Source organism: Musa acuminata, unplaced genomic scaffold (assembly GCF_036884655.1).
Source record: "Musa acuminata AAA Group cultivar baxijiao unplaced genomic scaffold, Cavendish_Baxijiao_AAA HiC_scaffold_1072, whole genome shotgun sequence".
Classification (NCBI taxonomy): Eukaryota; Viridiplantae; Streptophyta; class Magnoliopsida; order Zingiberales; family Musaceae; genus Musa; species Musa acuminata.
In genome coordinates, this window is record NW_027021286.1 from 53667 (window position 1) to 74214 (window position 20548).

Below are 20548 nucleotides of genomic sequence, written 5' to 3' on the forward strand. Positions count from 1 at the left end.
ACTCGAAAATTCTACCGCTATTGCTCGAATAAATTACAATTTCGAAATTGACCAACCTTTTGTTTAATTTTTGACCCGAGTTCAGCAATTTGGAGATCGGGTCCGGTTAGACAGGTTGGCTTGGTTTGGTTGGACCTGCGTGCGCCAAAATAGGCAATTTAGGCTCGTATGGAGGGATTGGATTCGTGTCCGGTCAATTTAGTCTTTGTACAAACTACCGGTTCAACTGCTTGGGATCCGAACCCTATCCGTCTTGAGACCAAGGCCATTGGACCGGGTCGGATCCCATGACCGATAAGAGCCCGATGTTACCTACCTCTTCCCTCTTCCTGGTTTCCACCGTTTCTCCGATCTCACCCCAAGTCGCGAGTCAGCGATGCTCCCCTTCCAGGGGCTGATCGTCTCCGACCTGCTCGACGACCCCAACGGCGGCCTGGTCGTCCTCTCCTCTGGCCTCCCCCTCCCGTCCCTCGTCGCCTCCCTCCTCCTCCTTCATGACGCCTCCGCTGGCTCTCTCCTCCTCCTCTCCGCCTCCGACACCCAGAAGTCCGCCATCTCCGCCGCGCTCCGCAGGTATGGGCAACCGGACCTCCCCCTTCCCTCTGATATCCCAGGCGACCTCCCCTCTCACAACCGCACTGCTCTCTACGCCTCCGGCGCTGCCCTCTTCGTCACTCCCCGCGTCCTCGTAGCCGACCTCCTCACCTCCCGCGTCCCCCCATCCTCCATTGCCGCCCTTGTCGTGCTCAACGCTCATCGCCTCTCCGACACCTCCACCGAGGCCTTCATCGCCCGCATCCTCCGGGACCACTCCCCTTCTTCCCCCATCCATGCCTTCTCCGATCGGCCCCACGCGATGGTCGCCGGCTTCGCCAAGGCCGAGCGCATTATGAAGTCCCTCTTTGTCCGCCGCCTCCACCTCTGGCCAAGGTTCCACGTCCTCGTCTCGTCTGACCTCGAGAGTGCTCCACCCGAGGTCGTGGACGTCAGGGTGCCCATGACGCCAGCCATGATTGGGATCCAGGCTGCGGTGCTTGGGTCCATGGATGCCTGTCTCAAGGAGCTCCGGAGGACCAACAAGGTCGACGTTGAGGACCTCACTGTCGAGAACGGCCTGTTCAAGTCTTTCGATGAGATCGTGAGGCGGCAGCTCGACCCCATCTGGCACACTCTTGGGAAGAAGACCAAGCAGCTGGTTAGCGATCTCAAGACCCTAAGGAAGCTGTTGGATTACCTTGTCAGGTAAAGAAAGTTACTTGTGAAATTTCTACCGCTGTCTACTTTTGATGCTTCTTATACTTCGAGGTTCAAGATTGATTCTTCGTGACTAAAATTTACGGCAGTGCTGTTGAAGTTGGTTCTTAATTTTAGTTTAGTGGAAATTGTTCTTGTTAGGTACGATGCTGTCACGTATCTGAAGTATTTGGATACCTTGAGAGTTTCAGAAGGTGTTCGATCAGTGTGGATATTTGCTGATTCAAGCTATAAGATTTTTGAGCTTGCGAAAAAGCGGGTTTACCAGATGGTTCGAGCAGATGGGACAAAAATCAGTGTGGACACTAAAAGCGCCACTAGGAAAAGGAAAGTTAATAATGAGAGCAAGAAAGAAACCGGAAGTGGTGAGTTCCCCCTGTTTCATTTAGTTTCTGTTCTTTTCCTTTTGACTATGTGGGTTTATGCTAATGGTTGTCTTGCTAGTATGTATCTGCATACCATTGAATCCTCGCATCCACCCATTTCAATAATGAAGGCTGGAGAAAATCTTATTCTAGATAAAGACATCATGCATTGTTTTGAATAATATTACTGTTCATTTCGTCAGGGACTGGAGCTTCTTCTGCAATTGAAACAGATGGAAGTAAAGTGGATACAAAAGCTGGTGTAGTGTTGGAAGAAGTCCTGGAAGAAGCCCCCAAGTGGAAGGTGTTACGTGTAAGTGAGTGAGTTTGCTTGCTTTTCTTCATTGTCCACTTGGTATGATACACTGTGTTTCCCTCTCTTGTTTTCTTCTCCCACAGCAGTGTAGCACGTAGGATGTCGTGTTATGAAGTTATGTTCTTGAATAGATGTTATCCTATCAGAACTTTGTTTCTAAACAGATGATTATTATGTCAAATCTGTATTGTGGGTGGTGCATGCTGATGCAGCAACGATATAACACATATTCAAGTCCCTCATTGAAGTCTCTATATGGCACTTTACATTATATCTTGTATGTCCATCGTGCTATATTTGTCTGTATGTGTAATTTGGTGCCTATGGGATGTAAAAACAGTTTCTTCTGGCAGGCTTAAGGTGCTCTTATCCAGTTTATAGCTTGTATTGGTGCCAAAGCAAGGTACAAGTGAGCAAGAGTTTTGGAGTGGAAACATGCATGGTTAGAAGGGTTCTTAAAATGAATTTCATGGTCAAATGGTCAAAAGGAATTTCATAAAGTTCCTACTTCCTAAGGAACTTTATTTTGTTCTCTGTTTAGTTATGGAACATATATCAAATGGTAACTTGACATATGCTGCTGGAGCATGCCATCAGGGTCTAGGCCAGACTGGCATGTCTCAATAACCACTTTGGTGTGGCATGGAAAAATACCATGTCCTTATCTTACAAGCGTGTACCAGTGTGATCATCCTTGGCCAGACCACATTTGATTTTGATGACATAATGCTATGTGAAATAGATGAGATTGAAAAGGTTGTAAACTAAATCAGCATTATCAAATTTTCCAGGTGACATCTGATTTTGTATTTGCACAACTGCAAAATCTTTTAACTTCATTAATTTTTAAGCTTTATTAAATTTCTTTCTTACCTTTTACTTAGATACATTGTACATTTTTCATTTAATTCTCCATGCACAAGTATGAATCAGATATAATAGTGTTGAGAAATTTTATTTCTTGCTCTACATTTTATTAGTTGCAGGTTAAGAACTTTTTCTAGTCCATTACATAAAGTTCTCATTGGAAATTCCTGATTTTCTAGTTTATAAGATTATATATATATATATATAATTTATATTTATATATTTAAGTGAACCTAAGGTAACCAAGAAAAGGAATTTAATTGCAGGAACTGCTGGAAGAAATAGAAGAAGAGCGCAGAAAAGACATTCAGCCTAAAGAAGGAGAAACAGTAGCAGAAGATGCAGGGGATCTCAGTGAAATTGTTCTGGTTGCATGTAAAGATGAACGCTCATGCATGCAGTTGGAAGATTGCATCTCAAGAAGCCCACAGCAGGTGTTGCTCTGGAACTAGTAGTATTTGTATTCAAACAAATCACGACAAAGATATTTCTGTGACAATACATTGTGGTGGCATTGTGATTCACCTTTCTGTAGTTCCTTTTTTCCATAATCAAGCATGATTTTTTTCTTAATACATTCTTCAGATCAAGGATGTTGCACTCTGTTGACAAGTCTGCTAGTATTTGCATGTTAGGTTAAGTTTAGTATCTTAATTAGAACTTTACAGCATATTCCTAGTTTAATTGTTTTTTATGATCGTTTAGAGAAGATTTGTTGAAACCAACTAAGTTTGGTTTCTGATTACTAATGAATACATCTGGATATGATGCTACTTCTCTTTTGGCTTAAGGTTATGCGGGAAGAGTGGGAGAAGTACTTGCTAGGCAAAGTGGAGTTGCACAGTTTAAGGAAACGCAACAAGAAAAGATCTCAGGAACCTAAAGGTTTTGGTGTACTTGATGGTGTGGTTGCTGCTGGATCATCTGATAATTCAGAACCTAGCAGCATATCCAAATATGAAAATGATGCCTTATTGGCTGCAGCATCAGAGATCAACATTTTATCTAAAGAAGTTGATGTTGGGGATAATTCTCAGTCCGAAAGTAGAAGGAAATATTTTCGAAAAACAAGAGGAAAAGGAAGATCGAGGAAAGGTTTGTCAAAGACTCAACTTCCTGAAGCTAAAAGTTATCAGATAGATAACAATGATAAAAATGAAAAGACCAGTTCAAATCCCGAGGGTGTACACAGTGACCCTGAAAGAAAATCCCCAGAAAGTTATCAGGAGAATAATCTAGAGAACATATGTATAGAGAAAGATCTTATTCAGGGGCATAAAGAGGAGTCCCATGGTGCAACATTGAATCATATCAAGCCACTTCCACCTGTGCAATTTTATGCACTGGATAGTGACCAACATATACTTGATGTGCTGAACCCATTTGTTATAATTGTATATCATCCAGACATGACCTTTGTCAGAGAAATAGAAGTTTACAAAGCTGAGAATCCCTCTAAGAAGTTAAAGGTCTACTTTTTGTTTTATGAGGACTCTGCTGAGGTGCAAAAGTTTGAGGCAAGCATACGCAGGGAAAACAGTGCATTTGAATCCTTGATCAGGCAGAAATCACTGATGATGATCCCAGTGGATCAGGTCTGGTTCATTACCATTGCATCCCCTGCTTGTTATCTCTTTTCTCAGTTGTTGATCCTTTCCTATCATGTATTACCTCTATCACTTATCTGCAAGCATGAATTATTATATCTCTAGACGTGAACTCATCTGTCCTGAATGAATTGGAGATAATGTAGTTATCATTTCCCTTGGGAATTTCTATTGTTTATTTTAGTTAAGTGCAACCTAGCATACAAATTGTTTTATGCCTCTTTCTGTATGATGGGCTTCAAGAACTAAACTGGAGTTTTCTTTTATGGAATCAAAGTATCTGGTGCATAAACTATCTGCTAACAGAGTATGAATGACTGTTCAGTAGGGCATTTGAGAACCTTTAAGGATCTTCGTTACTACAAGTTCTCCAGAGGCTAGCTTGTCATTATTGTTTAATTTGTGACCAGACCCTGTGTACTGTAAGTTATAATATATGCAAATTGATTATATTGTAAAGTTTTGTTCTAAACTACTTTTGTGTTTGTAATGACAATTTTCACTTTTAGTCAGAGGGTTCCTCATGGTTGCATGAGCTTAAACTGCAATCAATAAGAAAGAATTCTCATGCCCCCTTTGGCTGTTTGGAGAATCTCTCTTGTATAAATATTATCTTGGTGAGGAACGTCACACTATCTTTTGTAGATCAACCTCATATTGGCTGTTTTATCAAATTTTCCCAGTAAATTCTTGTGCCTTCTTTACTATAGTCATGCTATATTGCTGGCCGATATTGATAGGATGAGCATGAGTCCGTAGACCAAGTTGGTCAGTTAGTTGGCACTTTTTATACTTTTTTCCTTTGAAGGGACAAAAAGGCAGCAGAAGCATCTTTAATAGGCAAGATTGAATATTTTCTAAATTCTACTACTGGTAAGAAAGGCAATAATCTGTTTCAATGATGAGCTTATAAGTAAATTTGAAGATAGTGGCATTGTATTGTTCAGAATCACAGAAATCATGTTTAGTTTTAAAACATTTTTCTGGATATCATCAACTCGATATAACTTGTCTTTCACTTCCAGATATTATAATATTTGTGTTGCTCATGATTGTCAAATGCAATGGTAGAATTGTTTTCCTTTATGTTAAGTAGAGTCTTCATATGTCGTTTTTGAAAATTGTTAACCAAAGAGTCTAATTATAGAATTATCATGAAATCTTTTGCTTTATAAAGTATGGTTCTTTATCTCATGATTCCAGATTGCTGCAAGCTTTCAGTTAGTAAATCTTGAAAGTTGAAAGTGTATCATCATGTTCACCTTCATTAATATTAGTAAAATATTTGTGTTCTCCTTTCAGAATGGACGATGTATTGGACCTAGTACTTCTTGCGAACCACAGTCGGTTATTGCGCAGAACTCATTAACAAGGAAAGCAGGTGGTAGAAAGCTACAAGAAAAAAAAATGCAGGCAATTTTATATCCTTCCTTTTCTAAATCATTTTGGAAGATATTCCAAGTATTTTCTTATGAAGTTGAACTGACTGTGCTGTCTACTTGAACTGTTTTGCAGGTTATAGTGGATATGAGGGAGTTCATGAGCAGCCTTCCTAATGTTCTTCACCTGAAAGGCATGCATGTTATACCTGTTACTCTGGAAGTTGGTGATTACGTTCTTTCACCTCAGATTTGTGTTGAAAGAAAAAGCATAGCAGATCTGTTTCAAAGTTTTGCATCAGGTCGTCTCTATCATCAGGTGGAAACAATGAGTCGTTACTACAGAATGCCTGTGCTTCTAATTGAGTTTTCACAGGATAAGAGCTTCTCTTTCCAGGTATTTCATAGTTGGTCTTTGGTCACTTGTTAATCATCATGTATGCCTCTTAACTGTCTTATCCAAGAAACCTCGGGTCAGTCAGGTTATTGGTTAAATTAGTGGGTCAACTGGATGTGCCGCCAGTTTAACTTATATATATATATTTTTATATATGAAGCTCATTGGGTTGCTTCCCATTACTTATATAGACTTTGATGCTTGTGATTTGTTGTATTACCATGATAGGAGTCATTTGGTGATTAAAAGAGGAGTGCCATCTTGTTAAGGCGTCTCATCAGGACTATCAGCATTGTATGAGCTCATTTGGTAGTTGAGAAAGTGGACTATCATTTCTATTTCAGAAATGACTAAAATGCCCTCAACAGTAACAGATAAAAGTTGGACTTTTCAATTTGATCTGGCTCAGTTTTCATGAGTGATAGTAAACTTGGTTGGGTCAACTGGTTCAGTATGGTTGTTTAGCACAAACAATCTGATTAAGGGATTAGAGCAGCCAAGGGTCCAGTTCATGATTTTCCCAGTCTGCCTGCCTTTCTGATCCAGTTCCAATAACTATCATGTTGATTATACAGAGTCATTAGTTCCAATAACTATCATGTAGATTTTCCATTGAGTTGAACGAAACATAAATTTAATCATTTTTGTTCCTTCTATGATAGGGAATTCATCTATCTTAATGTTTCCAACTCGACTTCATTAAACTTCTGGATAACTGTTTCCCAAACGCTGAACAATCTTCTGATTGCCAATCTACTGATTGGCAAACAATGCTTCCGGCTTCTTAGCCTGCCATTCTATCATTTTCTGTTTTCTTTGGTACTATGATGATAAAATCTTGTCTCTATTTGAGCTACTTTACAATTTATTGCAAAGGTTCATATACATAAGACTATGCTAAAACTACACATTCATTATTGTTATGGGATGTTATTCAGCTGATTTTAGGTTATATCCATTAGGATCCACATCCAATTTTTGATAAGCCTGTGTCCAAAATGAGTATCCGTGTGACATTTCATGTGGGACTGGGGTTTGGTGTCAGATTTCTACACACTGGCACAGTACAGATCCTTGTCACCAATCTCATAAGGTTCTTGGATCGAAATGAGGATCCAAGCCTAAAATTTTGTGTTGCGTTTCTGGTTCTAGGGGTCCATCAAGATCCCTAATTATTATCCACATTTTTTGTAAGTCTCCAAGCTTTGGTGGATAACTCATTGGAGACTTTTAAAGAATTTTGCACCTGCATCATTTATGACATCCATTTTGGCTACCAGAGTTTCTTGATCACTATCAATTTGTTAAGTATTGGGCTGAGGTAATATTTGTTGCAAATATCAGTAAATTGCAAACTTCAAATAGTGTGCCCTAACATCTCAAGTGGCTTCAGGTTGTTTTCTCCATCATTTTATGTCATGAACAAGGTGTAGTTTGACTACAGGCCAGAAACTCATTTTAATTGTGTTTTTCTTTCTTGAGGCTGACACTAGGTTTGGTTAGATAAATTTGTAGATGACACTAACTTTCTCATGGCTTCTTACAGTCTGCAAGTGACATTGGTGATGATGTATCACCAACGAGCATAATTTCAAAGCTCTCGTTGCTTGTTCTTCATTTTCCTCGCCTGCGCCTTGTCTGGTCTCGCAATGTGCATGCCACAGCAGAAATATTTTCATCACTCAAACAAAATCAGGATGAACCAGATGAGAGCAAGGCAATTAGAGTAGGTGTTCCATCAGAAGACGGTGTTGTGGAGAACGATGTAAGGTAAACACACGAGTATCTTACTACTAAATTCATAGCAAATAACCACATATTTAACTAGGCAATGTTTTACCAAGTGGCTGTGGTATATGGACGGTCATTTAGCATAAATTGTTACCCACATAAGTGGATGCACATGCCTTTTTGCATAATAATATTCAAAATAATATATGATTGATAAATAATAAATATATGTTCAAATCCAGGACTTATGGTGTCATATGTATATTCATTTAAAGTGTTTAGGTGATAAGTTACAAGAAATGGATAAACATATGTGATTAAAGTTTTAATGTCATGGACCATGTTTAACAGTACTAATAGTATGATTACAGAATCGTAGCAATAAGGTGGAAATGTAAACCACATATGTGATAATGTGTTTATAAAGATTGCATATATAGCAATATAGGTTTATGTTGCTGTGATTTGGCCAATTGGCTGCCCAACCATGCTAGAACAACTAAGGCTTCTTTTTTCGGAGAGGGGAATGACCCTCTCATCTTCTATCCTTGATTCACTCTGATGCTAGGGGTGACTTTTGTACTCATCTAATTTAAAAGAGGAAAAAGGTTTATGTCGCTGTATATATGACTGTACGTCGCTGTATTATGACTGTATTTAATGTGTATTTGTGTTATGGAGCATTTGAACCTCAAACCACTCACTCCCTATGAGGGTTTGACTTAACTGATCCTAGATGATGGTCTTTCTGTTTGATTTTCTAGTTTCTAATATTTGTGGATATACTTTCATCCAAATTTTTGGTCAAAATTGTGGTATGTCTTTTTATTTGTATTCATACCTTTGAGTTCCATTTTGATTATAGACAGAATCAAGAGAATCCTTAGACAATTGGGAGTTATGTTTAGAGAGTTCTAGACATGTCATATAAACACTCTCTGCTTGCAGGGATAACGATGTGTATGTTGATCCTTTCCAAACTTTCATTGGCAGAAGCTTTGTGCCCTGGGCTCTGCTTTTTATGTTATATGATGTGCATAGATTTTGGACCAGTTCTTTTGCTTTCAGTATTGGTTTTCTTGGCAATTGTCTGAGAATATTACATTGGGTTTCGACATGTTATATGATAGTCTAAAATTTAATGAATCTGTTGCCGTCTCAGGGCTGAAAATTATAATACCTCTGCAGTAGAGTTCTTGAGGCGTCTCCCTGGAGTGACAGATGCAAATTACAGAGCACTGATGGATGGATGTAAAAACTTGGCCGAACTTGCTCTTCTTCCCATTGAGAGGCTAACAGAATTCATGGGAGGTCAGAAGGCAGCTCGGATGCTGAAGGAATTTCTTGATGCAAAGTGCCCAACCTTGTTGTGATGCGAAGTGCCAACACATGATCTTGCAGAATCAGCAAGTGCACAACACCATCTTTTCTTGTACCCTTCCCAAATGTGAACTTATGAGACAACATTGATTGGTTTCATAAAAGGGGGTGCTTAGGTGGGATCTCATGCACAGCGGTTGACCAATGTGATTTCAAGAACATCACAAGAGGCAGACTAGGACGGCAAGCCTCAGATTAGGATAATTTACCTGTCAATTTGGTCAGCATGGCCAACAATCTCAACCTCTTTTACATTATTAATTGAGATGATTAATTCATTGATTGTTAGCTGAAGTGATTAATTACATTATGGGTGGTATTATTACCCAGCATAAGTTTTTGTACAATCTGTTCCTATTAGTTATTGGGGCTTAGTGTGTAACTTCCTTAGAGCAAGTTTACATTCTTCAGCACAAGTGTGTCTGTAAATTGCTGTATTGTATTCATCAAGGGAACTAACAGTATTTGTTACAATTTCAATCACTTTAATTTTTTTTACAGCAAATGTTGGTGACTGCTTTCTGTATACACGTACAGCTTCGAATGGTTGCCTGGAGGCTCTTATCCCTTGTGCTGCCATAATTTATAATGAAGGGTTAACTTCTTTGAAATGATGGTCAATGCAGAACAGTAGGCAAATTTTCTTTTCACAGCAAATGTCAGTGACTGGTTTCTGTATAGATGTACAGCTTCCTATGGTTGCCTGAGTGATCTTTGTTGCGCTGCCAAAATCTAAATGAAGGGTAACTTCTTTCAACTTGTGGTCTAGGCTGAACAGTAGTTTTATTTTCTTTGTAGCAAATGATAATGACTGCTTTATGTATACAGGTACAGCTTTCAATGGTTGCCAGAATGCTCTTCTCGTCATTGTGCTGCCAATGTTTATAATGAATGGTAACCTCTTTTAACTAATGGTCAAGGCTGAATAGTACAAGATCCTTGTGAACTCAGTTGTTGTTGGGCTACTTTTAATGCCTGTTTTGTAGATGCTGTTGAACCTGCTCTGCCCCCACTACATTTTTCTACATTGCAGTGGATTTCAGCTTATATGCTTGCATGACTTTGATTTCCATTAATGCACTTGAAAGATGTCTCATCCAATCAAGCCAATAGATGACAAATGCATTTTACATGCCATCATTCTGGCACTTCAGGTGCAAGCAGAGATAAGTTTCTCCAGAAAAAGTTTTGTTTGGGTTCATTCAGGTATATACTACTTGTTTGATAAGTTTCTAGATGTAGTTGCTAAAGATTAATTTTAGTAAATATCTGATGCATAAGCTAGCATTTTACAATGTTTCTCTAAAATTCAAGAATCTGATATATGTTTATCATGCACTTTTAACTGTTAAAAGTCTGTTACCAAGCAATGATTCTACATTCTGTATCTGCATCTAGTTAATGCCTTAGATCCCAAACTCATGCATTTTTCCTATTGTTCTTTCATATTCTGGCTTGGATGTACCATTTTGTTCAAGATAGATGCTCTTCGTAGTTTCCACTCATCTATCCATCTGAGCTTTTGAGGTCCAGAAATTAGGAGAACCTTTTTTACATCAGAGCTGCAATCTCATCAGCAATCAGAACAGTCGGAAGAAGCCGATACCACAAAGCTCTCAAAAGATGATGGCGAGACACCAAGAAAGATTAAAGGTAATACTAAAACCTCAAACTAGTGGTTTTCATTATCTTCTTGCTCATTGCCAGGTATTATTTTATGCTACTTATCTTGTTGCTTCCAGCACAATTCATATCAAGTATAAGCACAAGCTTTTAGAACTTCCTAAACTGCGTACAACTGCATGTGATACAGAACACAATCAACTTGATACTGCAATTGAGTAGTCAGGGAAGGATAGGGACATCCATAATTTAGTACAAGTTGAAGTATCAAATGACAGATTACCTGTTAATACCACATGTATATGAATCTACAAGCCAAACAATAGGTGTCTAGTTCTGATCTTTATCGCATTTAATACTGCATGATGACATTAATATAACAAAGTTTGTACTACTTTCCGAGGCTTAAAGACTCAATTTTCTCTGCTGATTTTATTCTCTCCGGACGCCAATCCCAAAAGTCTCCATCATAAGATAGCAATATAAAGGACACCACTGTAGAAGCCTTCCTCTTGTTCTTTCTTTTATTTGCTGTTGTTATTAGATGGAGTTGTGTTATAGAGTCGTAAGCTTAAGCACTAGAAGTGATTGATGTGGGGAGGGGGAAACCAGCTGGGGAAGTTCCCCAAGCGGAAGCGAACCGCCAACGGCGGTTTCTACGGGGGGCTTTCCGAGCTGTTCGCCGACGACTCGGCGGCCCGCACACCAACGGCGAGGTCGCCGAGGAGCTTCGACAGCGGCGGCATCGTCGGCCTTGGGATCGTGGCGGAAATGAGCGGCCCCGTCTCCCGCGTCTCGCCGGCCCGTTCCGAGCCGATCTCCATCGGCTCGGCCAGGGTCGCCGCCGAGGCGAGTAGGTCGGACCCCACGGAGGAGGAAGAGCTGTCGGAGAGCTACACGTGCGTGATATGGCACTTGGGAGGGAGCCTCGCAGGAAAGAGGGTCTACTTCGACGACGGGAAGGCAGCGTCTTCTGAGCCACGCGGCCGTGCGGGCTTCACGAGCTGCTGCATTCTGGCTTCATGATGAGCTCATCATGGGTCGGATAGTTTCTTTCTTTCCGTTGATTCTGCTTTGAGATTCGGAGTAACATTTTCGCATCTTGAAGCTATTTCGCATTTCCTCTTGCTCTTCTAATATATTTGTTAGTGATCATATATGATAAGCTCTTCTAATATAATAAGGGATCATTTGATCGATTTATCATTGGTGGTGTACTTTATCATTTCGAAACATGGGAGCTTCGAAATATGCACTAAAGGAAAAGAAGACTTTGACAAACTTATGAGTCCTTGATTTTTATACTCCTCAACTAATGTGGGACTAAATAATCTTACGTACAAAACTTTAATTATATATATATATATATATAACATAAGCACCATGACCCATACGCTATCTTCTTGATCTCAATCTCACCAACCACCACCATCATCATCATCATCCATGTTCCAAACCCACAAAAATAGTCAGCCACTTGACACAGTTCCATAATATTATACTGCCCAAACCACGAGGCAAAACCATGGACGCCAGCAGAAACGAAGGTGACATGAGAACGATACCATACCATGCATTTGTCATCCCAACCATGCGCTCGATTGCTCTCTCTGTCTTAAACCTCACTCGGTCAAACAAACCCTTTGTGTCAACCTAATCAGCTCTTCGGTGAAATGCAACTTGTCTCCATAGTAGAACACATGCTAAGCTAATACTTATTAATTCATCCTCTTGTTTTTTTCTTCCAATCAAGAGAAAATTAGGGTTGTCCTTTAACCAACTCTCTCTTCTACACTCTCCTTCAAGTGTTTGCAAGGAGAACTCTTCTTTCTTTTACTGTTCAAAAGCTTGTACTTTTGGTTTCTATTGGTCGATCACCTAGAAACATAGTACTTCCCCCATAACAATAGAAATCTTCTTCTTGCATTAGTAAACTGAAGGGAAGTCAAAGAAGTGCCACCAACATCTGCTCTACCAACTCAGCCGAGTCCTCTGACTTCCAAAAGCCATTCTTCTCCTACCTTGTTTCCCTCCGCTGCCCATCGATTACCCTACAAAACCATCGAAGATTTCTTCTGCTCCACTCTCGCCTAAACGCTTATATAAAATCACGTCCTCTTCTCCTAATCCCTTCACTGTCTCAACGAGCATTGGCAACACAGGAAGGAAGCCATGGCGAAGTTAGCCGTCATCACCCTTGTGGCAGTTGCCTCTGCTTATGCTGCCAAGTCCTTCTTCCCCGACCTGTCGCCCTTCTTCCTCTCCCTTCCTCTCCTCCTCCTGCTGCCATTCGCGTTGTTCTCTGGGTCCGGGTCTGACACCCCTCCTGGTCCCGTCTCCTTCCCCATCGTCGGCAATTGGCTCCAGGTCGGCAACGACCTCAACCACCGGAACCTGGTGGACATGGCCAAGAAGTACGGAAACGTCTTCCTGCTGCGGCTGGGCGCGCGCAACCTGGTGGTGGTGTCGGACCCGAAGCTAGCCACCGAGGTGCTCCACACTCAGGGGGTCGAGTTCGGCTCCCGGCCGCGCAACGTGGTGTGGGACATCTTCACCGACAACGGCAAGGACATGGTGTTCACGGAGTACGGCGACCACTGGCGCAAGATGCGCCGGATCATGACGCTGCCCTTCTTCACCAACAAGGTGGTGCAGCAGTACCGGGAGATGTGGGAGGAGGAGATGGACATGGTGGTGCGCGACCTCCGGGGGGACCGGGTGGCGCAGACGGAGGGGGTCGTCGTCCGCCGTCGCATGCAGCTGATGCTCTACAACATCATGTATCGGATGATGTTCGACGCCCGGTTCGAGTCGATGTCCGACCCTCTGTTCCAGCAGGCGACACGGTTCAACTCCGAGAGGAGCCGCCTGGCGCAGAGCTTCGAGTACAACTACGGCGACTTCATCCCCATCCTGAGGCCCTTCCTGAAAGGCTACTTGAACAAGTGCAGGGACCTGCAGAGCAGGAGGCTGGCCTTCTTCAACGACAACTACGTGGAGAAACGAAGGTAGACATAGCTACACATCATTTTCTCGGATCACCACCGCACACCAATGTCTAATTCCCGCGGTTCTCATCCGCCTACAGAAAACTGATGGCCGCAAGAGACGGGAAAAAGCTGAGGTGCGCCATGGACTACATACTGGAGGCCGAGATGAACGGAGAAATCAGCTCAGACAACGTGATCTACATCGTGGAGAACATCAACGTTGCAGGTAAACGATGACCCTGTAATCATTTGCATCGAGACTTGATAGGCTTAACGAGAGGCTAATGTTGGGTATGCTACAGCCATAGAGACGACCTTGTGGTCGATGGAGTGGGCGATCGCAGAACTGGTGAACCATCCCAACGCCCAGCAAAGGCTCAGAAAGGAGCTGTGGGATGTGCTCGGAGATGAACCCTTGACGGAAACCAACCTACAGAGACTACCGTACCTGCAAGCAGTCGCCAAGGAGACACTCCGGCTGCACTCGCCCATACCCCTCCTCGTCCCCCACATGAACCTCGAGGAAGCCAAACTCGGGGGATACGACATCCCCAAGAGAACCAAGGTGATAGTGAACGCGTGGTGGCTGGGGAACAACCCGGAATGGTGGCACAAGCCCGAGGAGTTCCGGCCGGAGAGGTTCTTGGACGAGGAGAAGGAGGTGGAAGCACTGGTGGGCGGCAAGGTGGACTTCAGATTCCTCCCCTTTGGCGTCGGCCGGCGAAGCTGCCCCGGGATCATACTGGCATTGCCCCTGCTCTCGCTCATCGTCGGGAAGCTGGTGAAGGACTTCGAGATGGTGCCGCCGCCGGGGGTGGACAAGATCGACGTGACAGAGAAGGGAGGCCAGTTCAGCTTACAGATCGCCAACCACTCCACCATCGCCTTCCATCCGATCGCACCATGAGAGGGAGATGAAGAAGTAGTATGAAATGATGAGATCAAACGGTGTTTATTAGTAATTACACACTGTAATAAGGATTGTATTCTTGTGTTTGTGTGTTTCTTTATGTAAACTCTTGCTTTGTAATTGGGATTTGCCGGGCTACCAGTTGAAGTGAATTTGATGCATAAATGTGCTGCAGATGTAGTTAGAACCGCTTATCTTCCCGGAACAAGAAATAGTCTTATTAATCTATGTTATTATAATATTTTAAAGTTTCTTTTTTTCTAAATCTGAATTAATCAAATTCGATTGAGACTAGATTAGACCGGCTTGGGCTACCTAAATCAGACCGTCGATGGCACTTGGTCGGATCTAGCCAATTGACGACTAGCATAGAGCTTATCCGGTTGAGAAAAATAAATATATATTATCCTATGTAGTTAGTTATGTCTAATATCTCAGTTCTTTCATTTTAAAAAATTAATATTTCTCCTCATATCGTTGACTCTACTGGTGAAAGATACAACACGTGTCGTGACGTATAGAAATGATGCTAAAAAAAAAGGATAAAAAGTAATTTTGATCCTCACCCATTAGGCTTGTTCGAAGCCAGAGACTTTAGGTCGGATAGCAAAGCAAGAGAAATGGGACAATGCAAAAGATGAGGATCACTACCAATGTTACGATTGGGTAGATTGTCCGAAATGATAATAAAGTCGAAGGGAAGGATAACAAAGCAGGGGAAATGAGACAGTGCGGGAGATAAGGATCGCCATTGATGTCATCATTGGGTAAACCGTTCGAGAGGATAACGAATCAAGATAAATAGAATAGTAGGATCACCATTGATACTATTATTGCATAGGTTATCCAGGAGGATAATAAAGCTTGAGGGAAGGATGATTATTGCATACGCTATCCTCCTATGAAATTAATATCTTTATATGTTGAGAATAAAAATTATTATTTTAATTTTTTTTTAGTATCATGTGATATATTCCTTCAGTAGAACCAATCTATACCTGCAACTCAGCCTCGCATGACGTAGAACCTCCGGCTTGCCTCAACGGCCCAATGACTCCCACGTGGAGTAAGTGCGGCCCTTCGCGAGTTAATGCGAGCCCACAAAACCTGATTTGTTGTCCGAAGAGAGGCCCAATAGTAGCCCAGGACTCAGGTTTGCCAACAACCACCTGCTTGGAACATGCGGCCCATGTGGGCCAGCGGTCGAGCGCCTTGCACGTGGGCTGAGCCTGGTCAGACATATTGCAGCCAGCCCTTCACACTACGCGGAACGTGCAGCGCACATGACCCAAGGTGGTCCTGTGACTTGGTCAATGGTTGACCCGAGCCTTTTAACCCCGGTTACAATGCGCCCCATGTACTTACTCCCTTTGGCCCGGTCTGAGCTTTGGAGATCAACCAAACCAGCTTCATTGGATCGAGTCAAGGAGATCTCCGATGAATCTTGATTGGTTCAAACTTATTTGACCTAGCAAAAAAGATATGACATGTTATTGATGCATTATTCTTATTTGGGTAACATATTATTTTCACTTGCTAACATTTGATCGACAATCTATTTTTACTTAACTAACATATAAAGACAAACGCAAGAGTTCTGGTATCGACGAGGACATCAACTTAGCATTATCGAGTCGATTATATAGTTCTAACAACAAAGTAGACTTGACAAAATGTTACTATGTCCTATACATATGATTTCATGATTAAACATTCCTAATAATTACCATAACATTAATGATTATTTTTTATATTATAAAAACACTTTCCAAATGCATTCTTACTTGATTGAATATAATTACTTTGATGATCTTCAAATTATTACTAACTTAAACATCATAGGCTTGAAATTATTACTAACCTTCTGACACGAATTTGAAAGCAGATATGACAACTAGAATCTTTCACAACAGATATAAATTGGACTTATACAAGTTCAAATTAGATGAATTTAAAATGATTTAAGATAGGTTGAATTAGGTTCTACATGAGTTCGATTCTAAATTGGATCGATTCAACTATGATTCGTGTCGATTTAGGATTGAGTAGGGTTGATCGGTGCATCACAAACCCGATCATTAACACGAGATAATGCTGAAGACTTAGTTCACAAACGTCTAGTACTGTTCAGTCTTTACCACAGGTTCAAAGAACTTATCGTTCAGTACGAACTTTGGCACCACAATGATGATTGCAACCACAGGAAGCTGCGTCTGTATTCAGAAACCAGCAGTGAAAATGATATTATATTCATCACAATTTGGCAAATTGAAAGAATGATCTGTTTAGGTCGATAAAGATAAATGTCACATTAGGAAGGATTACATGATTAAGACTTGGCATGTTGTAAATACATTTTATATGCTGTGAACGATGGAAGCATATTATTTAGATTGAGTGCATGTACCTATGTACTTTTAGTAAGATTCAATTAATGATGATCATTAGGTGAATTATCGAGAAAACCCTCACCTGCTGAACATTATTAGGACGAATCTAAAATTTACATATGATCGATTCTCTGATTGTCTCATAATCTGACAAAGATAGGATCGATTCTCTGATTGTCTTGTCGTGAGATGTTTCAGAGATTATGATAAATAGAGAATAATCTTTGGAAACTAAGAAAAAGTCTAAGATGAGGTGTTTTCGGGAATTCGCTTCTAATCATTCTCCTAACTATATTTCTTGTTCATTCACCAAAACGCTTATATAGAAGCATTGGCAACACAATAAGGAAGACAACAGGCATCGTCATGGCGAAGTTGTTGGGCATCGTCACCCTCGTGGCAGTCGCCTCTGCTTATGCAGCCAAGTCCTTCTTCCCCGACCTGTCGCCCTTCTTCCTCTCCCTTCCTCTTCTCCTCCTCCTCCTGTTGCCGTTCGTGTTGGTCTCTGTGCCCGGCTCTAACACCCCTCCTGGCCCCGTCTCTTTCCCCATCTTCGGCAACTGGCTCCAGGTCGGCAACGACCTCAACCACCGGAACCTGGTGGGCATGGCCAAGAAGTACGGAAATGTATTCCTGCTGCGGCTGGGCGTGCGGAACCTGGTGGTGGTGTCCGACCCGAAGCTAGCCGCCGAGGTGCTCCACACTCAGGGGGTCGAGTTCGGCTCCCGGCCGCGCAACGTGGTGTGGGACATCTTCACCGACAACGGCAAGGACATGGTGTTCACGGAGTACGGCGACCACTGGCGCAAGATGCGTCGGGTCATGACGCTCCCCTTCTTCACCAACAAGGTGGTGCAGCAGTACCGGGAGATGTGGGAGGAGGAGATGGACATGGTGGTGCGCGACCTCAGGGGGGACCGAGTGGCACAAACGGAGGGGGTGGTCGTCCGCCGCCGCCTGCAGCTGATGCTCTACAACGTCATGTATCGGATGATGTTCGACGCCCGGTTCGAGTCGATGTCCGACCCACTGTTCCAGCAGGCGACGTGGTTCAACTCCGAGAGGAGCCGCTTGGCTCAGAGCTTCGAGTACAACTACGGCGACTTCATCCCCATCCTGCGGCCCTTCCTGAGAGGCTACTTGAACAAGTGCAGGGACTTACAGAGACGAAGGCTGGCCTTCTACAACGACAACTACGTAGAGAAACGAAGGTAGACATAGCTACACATCATTTTCTTGGATCACCACCGCACACCAATGTCTAATTCCCGCGGGTCTCATCCGCCTACAGAATACTGATGGCCGCAAGAGACGGGAAAAGGCTGAGGTGCGCCATGGACTACATACTGGAGGCCGAGATGAACGGAGAAATCACCTCAGACAACGTGATCTACATCGTGGAGAACATCAACGTTGCAGGTAAACGATGACTCTGGAATCATTTGCATCGAGACTTGATAGGCATAACGAGAGGCTAATGTTGCGCATGCTACAGCCATAGAGACGACCTTGTGGTCGATGGAGTGGGCGATCGCAGAACTGGTGAACCATCCCAACGTCCAGCAAAGGCTCAGAAAGGAGCTGTGGGATGTGCTCGGAGATGAACCCTTGATGGAAACCAACCTACAGAGACTACCGTACCTGCAAGCGGTCGCCAAGGAGACACTCCGGCTGCACTCGCCCATACCCCTCCTCGTCCCCCACATGAACCTCGAGGAAGCCAAGCTCGGGGGATACGACATCCCCAAGAGAACCAAGGTGATAGTGAACGCGTGGTGGCTGGGGAACAACCCGGAATGGTGGCACAAGCCCGAGGAGTTCCGGCCGGAGAGGTTCTTGGACGAGGAGAAGGAGGTGGAAGCACTGGTGGGCGGCAAGGTGGACTTCAGATTCCTCCCCTTCGGCGTCGGCCGGCGAAGCTGCCCCGGGATCATAGTGGCGCTGCCGCTGCTCTCTCTCATCGTCGGGAAGCTGGTGAAGGACTTCGAGATGGTGCCGCCGCCGGGGGTGGACAAGATCGACGTGACAGAGAAGGGAGGGCAGTTCAGCTTACAGATCGTCAACCACTCCACCATCGCCTTCCATCCGATCGCACCATGAGAGACGAAGTCGTAGGAATTGTTGAGACTTGAGATCAATTGGCCTAAGCAATAAAGTACATACTGTAGTGGTTCGGTTACAAAGTTGAAATTGATGCATGAATGTACTGTAAATGATGTAGAAAGGCCTTTCTTTTTATTTTTTTTTTTCTCTTTTACAAGGACAAGAAACTCTATACCAATTCAAACGTATACTAAATTCGTTAATTCAGGAACAAATTCCTCTTATCAAAACAACTATTTCTCCAAGGAGATTTTTATTAGCAACCTATGTTTATTATTTATAACCTCATTTTTATTTTTTTTAATATTTTAAAAAATATCTCTTTCCGAACGGATGTAAAGATTTTTTTTTTTTCCTTCTTCCCCTTTGGGCGATAAGGTATAAGCGACGAGCAACGTTTTCCTCTTTGATGTTAATCGTTAAGTGTGAATGACATGATGCGATGAACTATGGTATCGAGCGACATCGAACATTAGAACGGTGTTGACCAACATTAATGGGATTGCCAATATTCACTCTAGCAAAACAACTACTCAATTTACATGCTCTATTTTACATATTGGAAAAAAAAACCTAATAAATTTGAGATTGACTTTTGAGGTTGAGTTCTCTAGCTCAAATTTTTTATCAAGTATTTTGGAGCAATTTAGAAGCTCAAATGTTAAAAAATATTACATAGATCTAAGATATTCGTGCAAACATGAAAAAAATGGTCAAAAAAAAAAAAAAAAAACACAATTCATAAAAATATCAAAAGAATTTTCTAAAATAGAAAACCAATGTCATATATTCGTCTGAGTCCAATTCAAACTTTTTCTAAAAATTTTAGATCATTTACATAGTCATTCAATGAGGTGCATTATCTCTTTGGATTTTGTGCAAGAACAATGCATCTTATATTATGAAATATTTTCTATAGCTGAATACAGCATCTATGTGATGCACTATTAATAATAGGAAATTCTTTTGAATAGTGCATCTATGCGATGCACTATTGTTGACCTATTTAGAAGCTCAATTATGAAAAAATATTGCATTGATGCATTATATTTTTCATAATAAATTAAAAAAAGAAGAAAAATAGAAAATTGATACATTGTTCAAATGCTCAAAAATCTATAAAAATTTCAAAAAAATTCTCTCATTTGGAAAACCAATGACACATATCCATAAGTGTCACATGTAAAGTTTTCTAAGAATTTAAGATCATTTTAAATAGTGTATCCATGTGATATA

At 41.9% G+C, this 20548-nt stretch overlaps 4 protein-coding genes across 6 annotated transcripts; all 4 read left to right on the plus strand.

Moving 5' to 3' along the window:
* The first annotated feature begins 317 nt into the window (after window positions 1–317).
* LOC135666101 (DNA repair endonuclease UVH1-like) lies at window positions 318–9801 on the plus strand. 3 transcript variants are annotated; one of them, XM_065177637.1, is made up of 10 exons: window positions 347–573; window positions 693–1242; window positions 1396–1619; window positions 1823–1932; window positions 3069–3236; window positions 3594–4397; window positions 5712–5822; window positions 5925–6185; window positions 7732–7955; window positions 9079–9801. In XM_065177637.1, exons 1-10 carry the CDS (start codon window positions 495–497, stop codon window positions 9287–9289), a joined length of 2742 nt encoding a protein of 913 aa, XP_065033709.1. In that variant the 5' UTR covers window positions 347–494; the 3' UTR covers window positions 9290–9801. The 3 variants fall into 3 exon arrangements, with proteins under 3 accessions (XP_065033708.1, XP_065033707.1, XP_065033709.1); XM_065177636.1 differs by having other exon boundaries at window positions 318–1242; window positions 7732–7950; window positions 9079–9217; XM_065177635.1 differs by having other exon boundaries at window positions 319–1242.
* Window positions 9802–9943: 142 nt separating this feature from the next.
* Window positions 9944–12125, plus strand: LOC135666102 (uncharacterized). The gene is made up of 2 exons (XM_065177639.1): window positions 9944–10039; window positions 10125–12125. The coding sequence occupies exon 2, from the start codon at window positions 11511–11513 to the stop codon at window positions 11943–11945; it is 435 nt and encodes a 144-aa protein (XP_065033711.1). The 5' UTR covers window positions 9944–10039; window positions 10125–11510; the 3' UTR covers window positions 11946–12125.
* An 889-nt stretch (window positions 12126–13014) lies between these two features.
* LOC103974663 (cytochrome P450 CYP73A100) lies at window positions 13015–14971 on the plus strand. The gene is made up of 3 exons (XM_065177638.1): window positions 13015–13927; window positions 14008–14135; window positions 14212–14971. Exons 1-3 carry the CDS (start codon window positions 13092–13094, stop codon window positions 14814–14816), a joined length of 1569 nt encoding a protein of 522 aa, XP_065033710.1. The 5' UTR covers window positions 13015–13091; the 3' UTR covers window positions 14817–14971.
* A 2806-nt stretch (window positions 14972–17777) lies between these two features.
* Window positions 17778–19778, plus strand: LOC135666099 (cytochrome P450 CYP73A100-like). Its single transcript, XM_065177634.1, has 3 exons — window positions 17778–18420; window positions 18501–18628; window positions 18705–19778. The coding sequence occupies exons 1-3, from the start codon at window positions 17816–17818 to the stop codon at window positions 19307–19309; spliced, it is 1338 nt and encodes a 445-aa protein (XP_065033706.1). The 5' UTR covers window positions 17778–17815; the 3' UTR covers window positions 19310–19778.
* The last annotated feature ends 770 nt before the right edge of the window (window positions 19779–20548 follow it).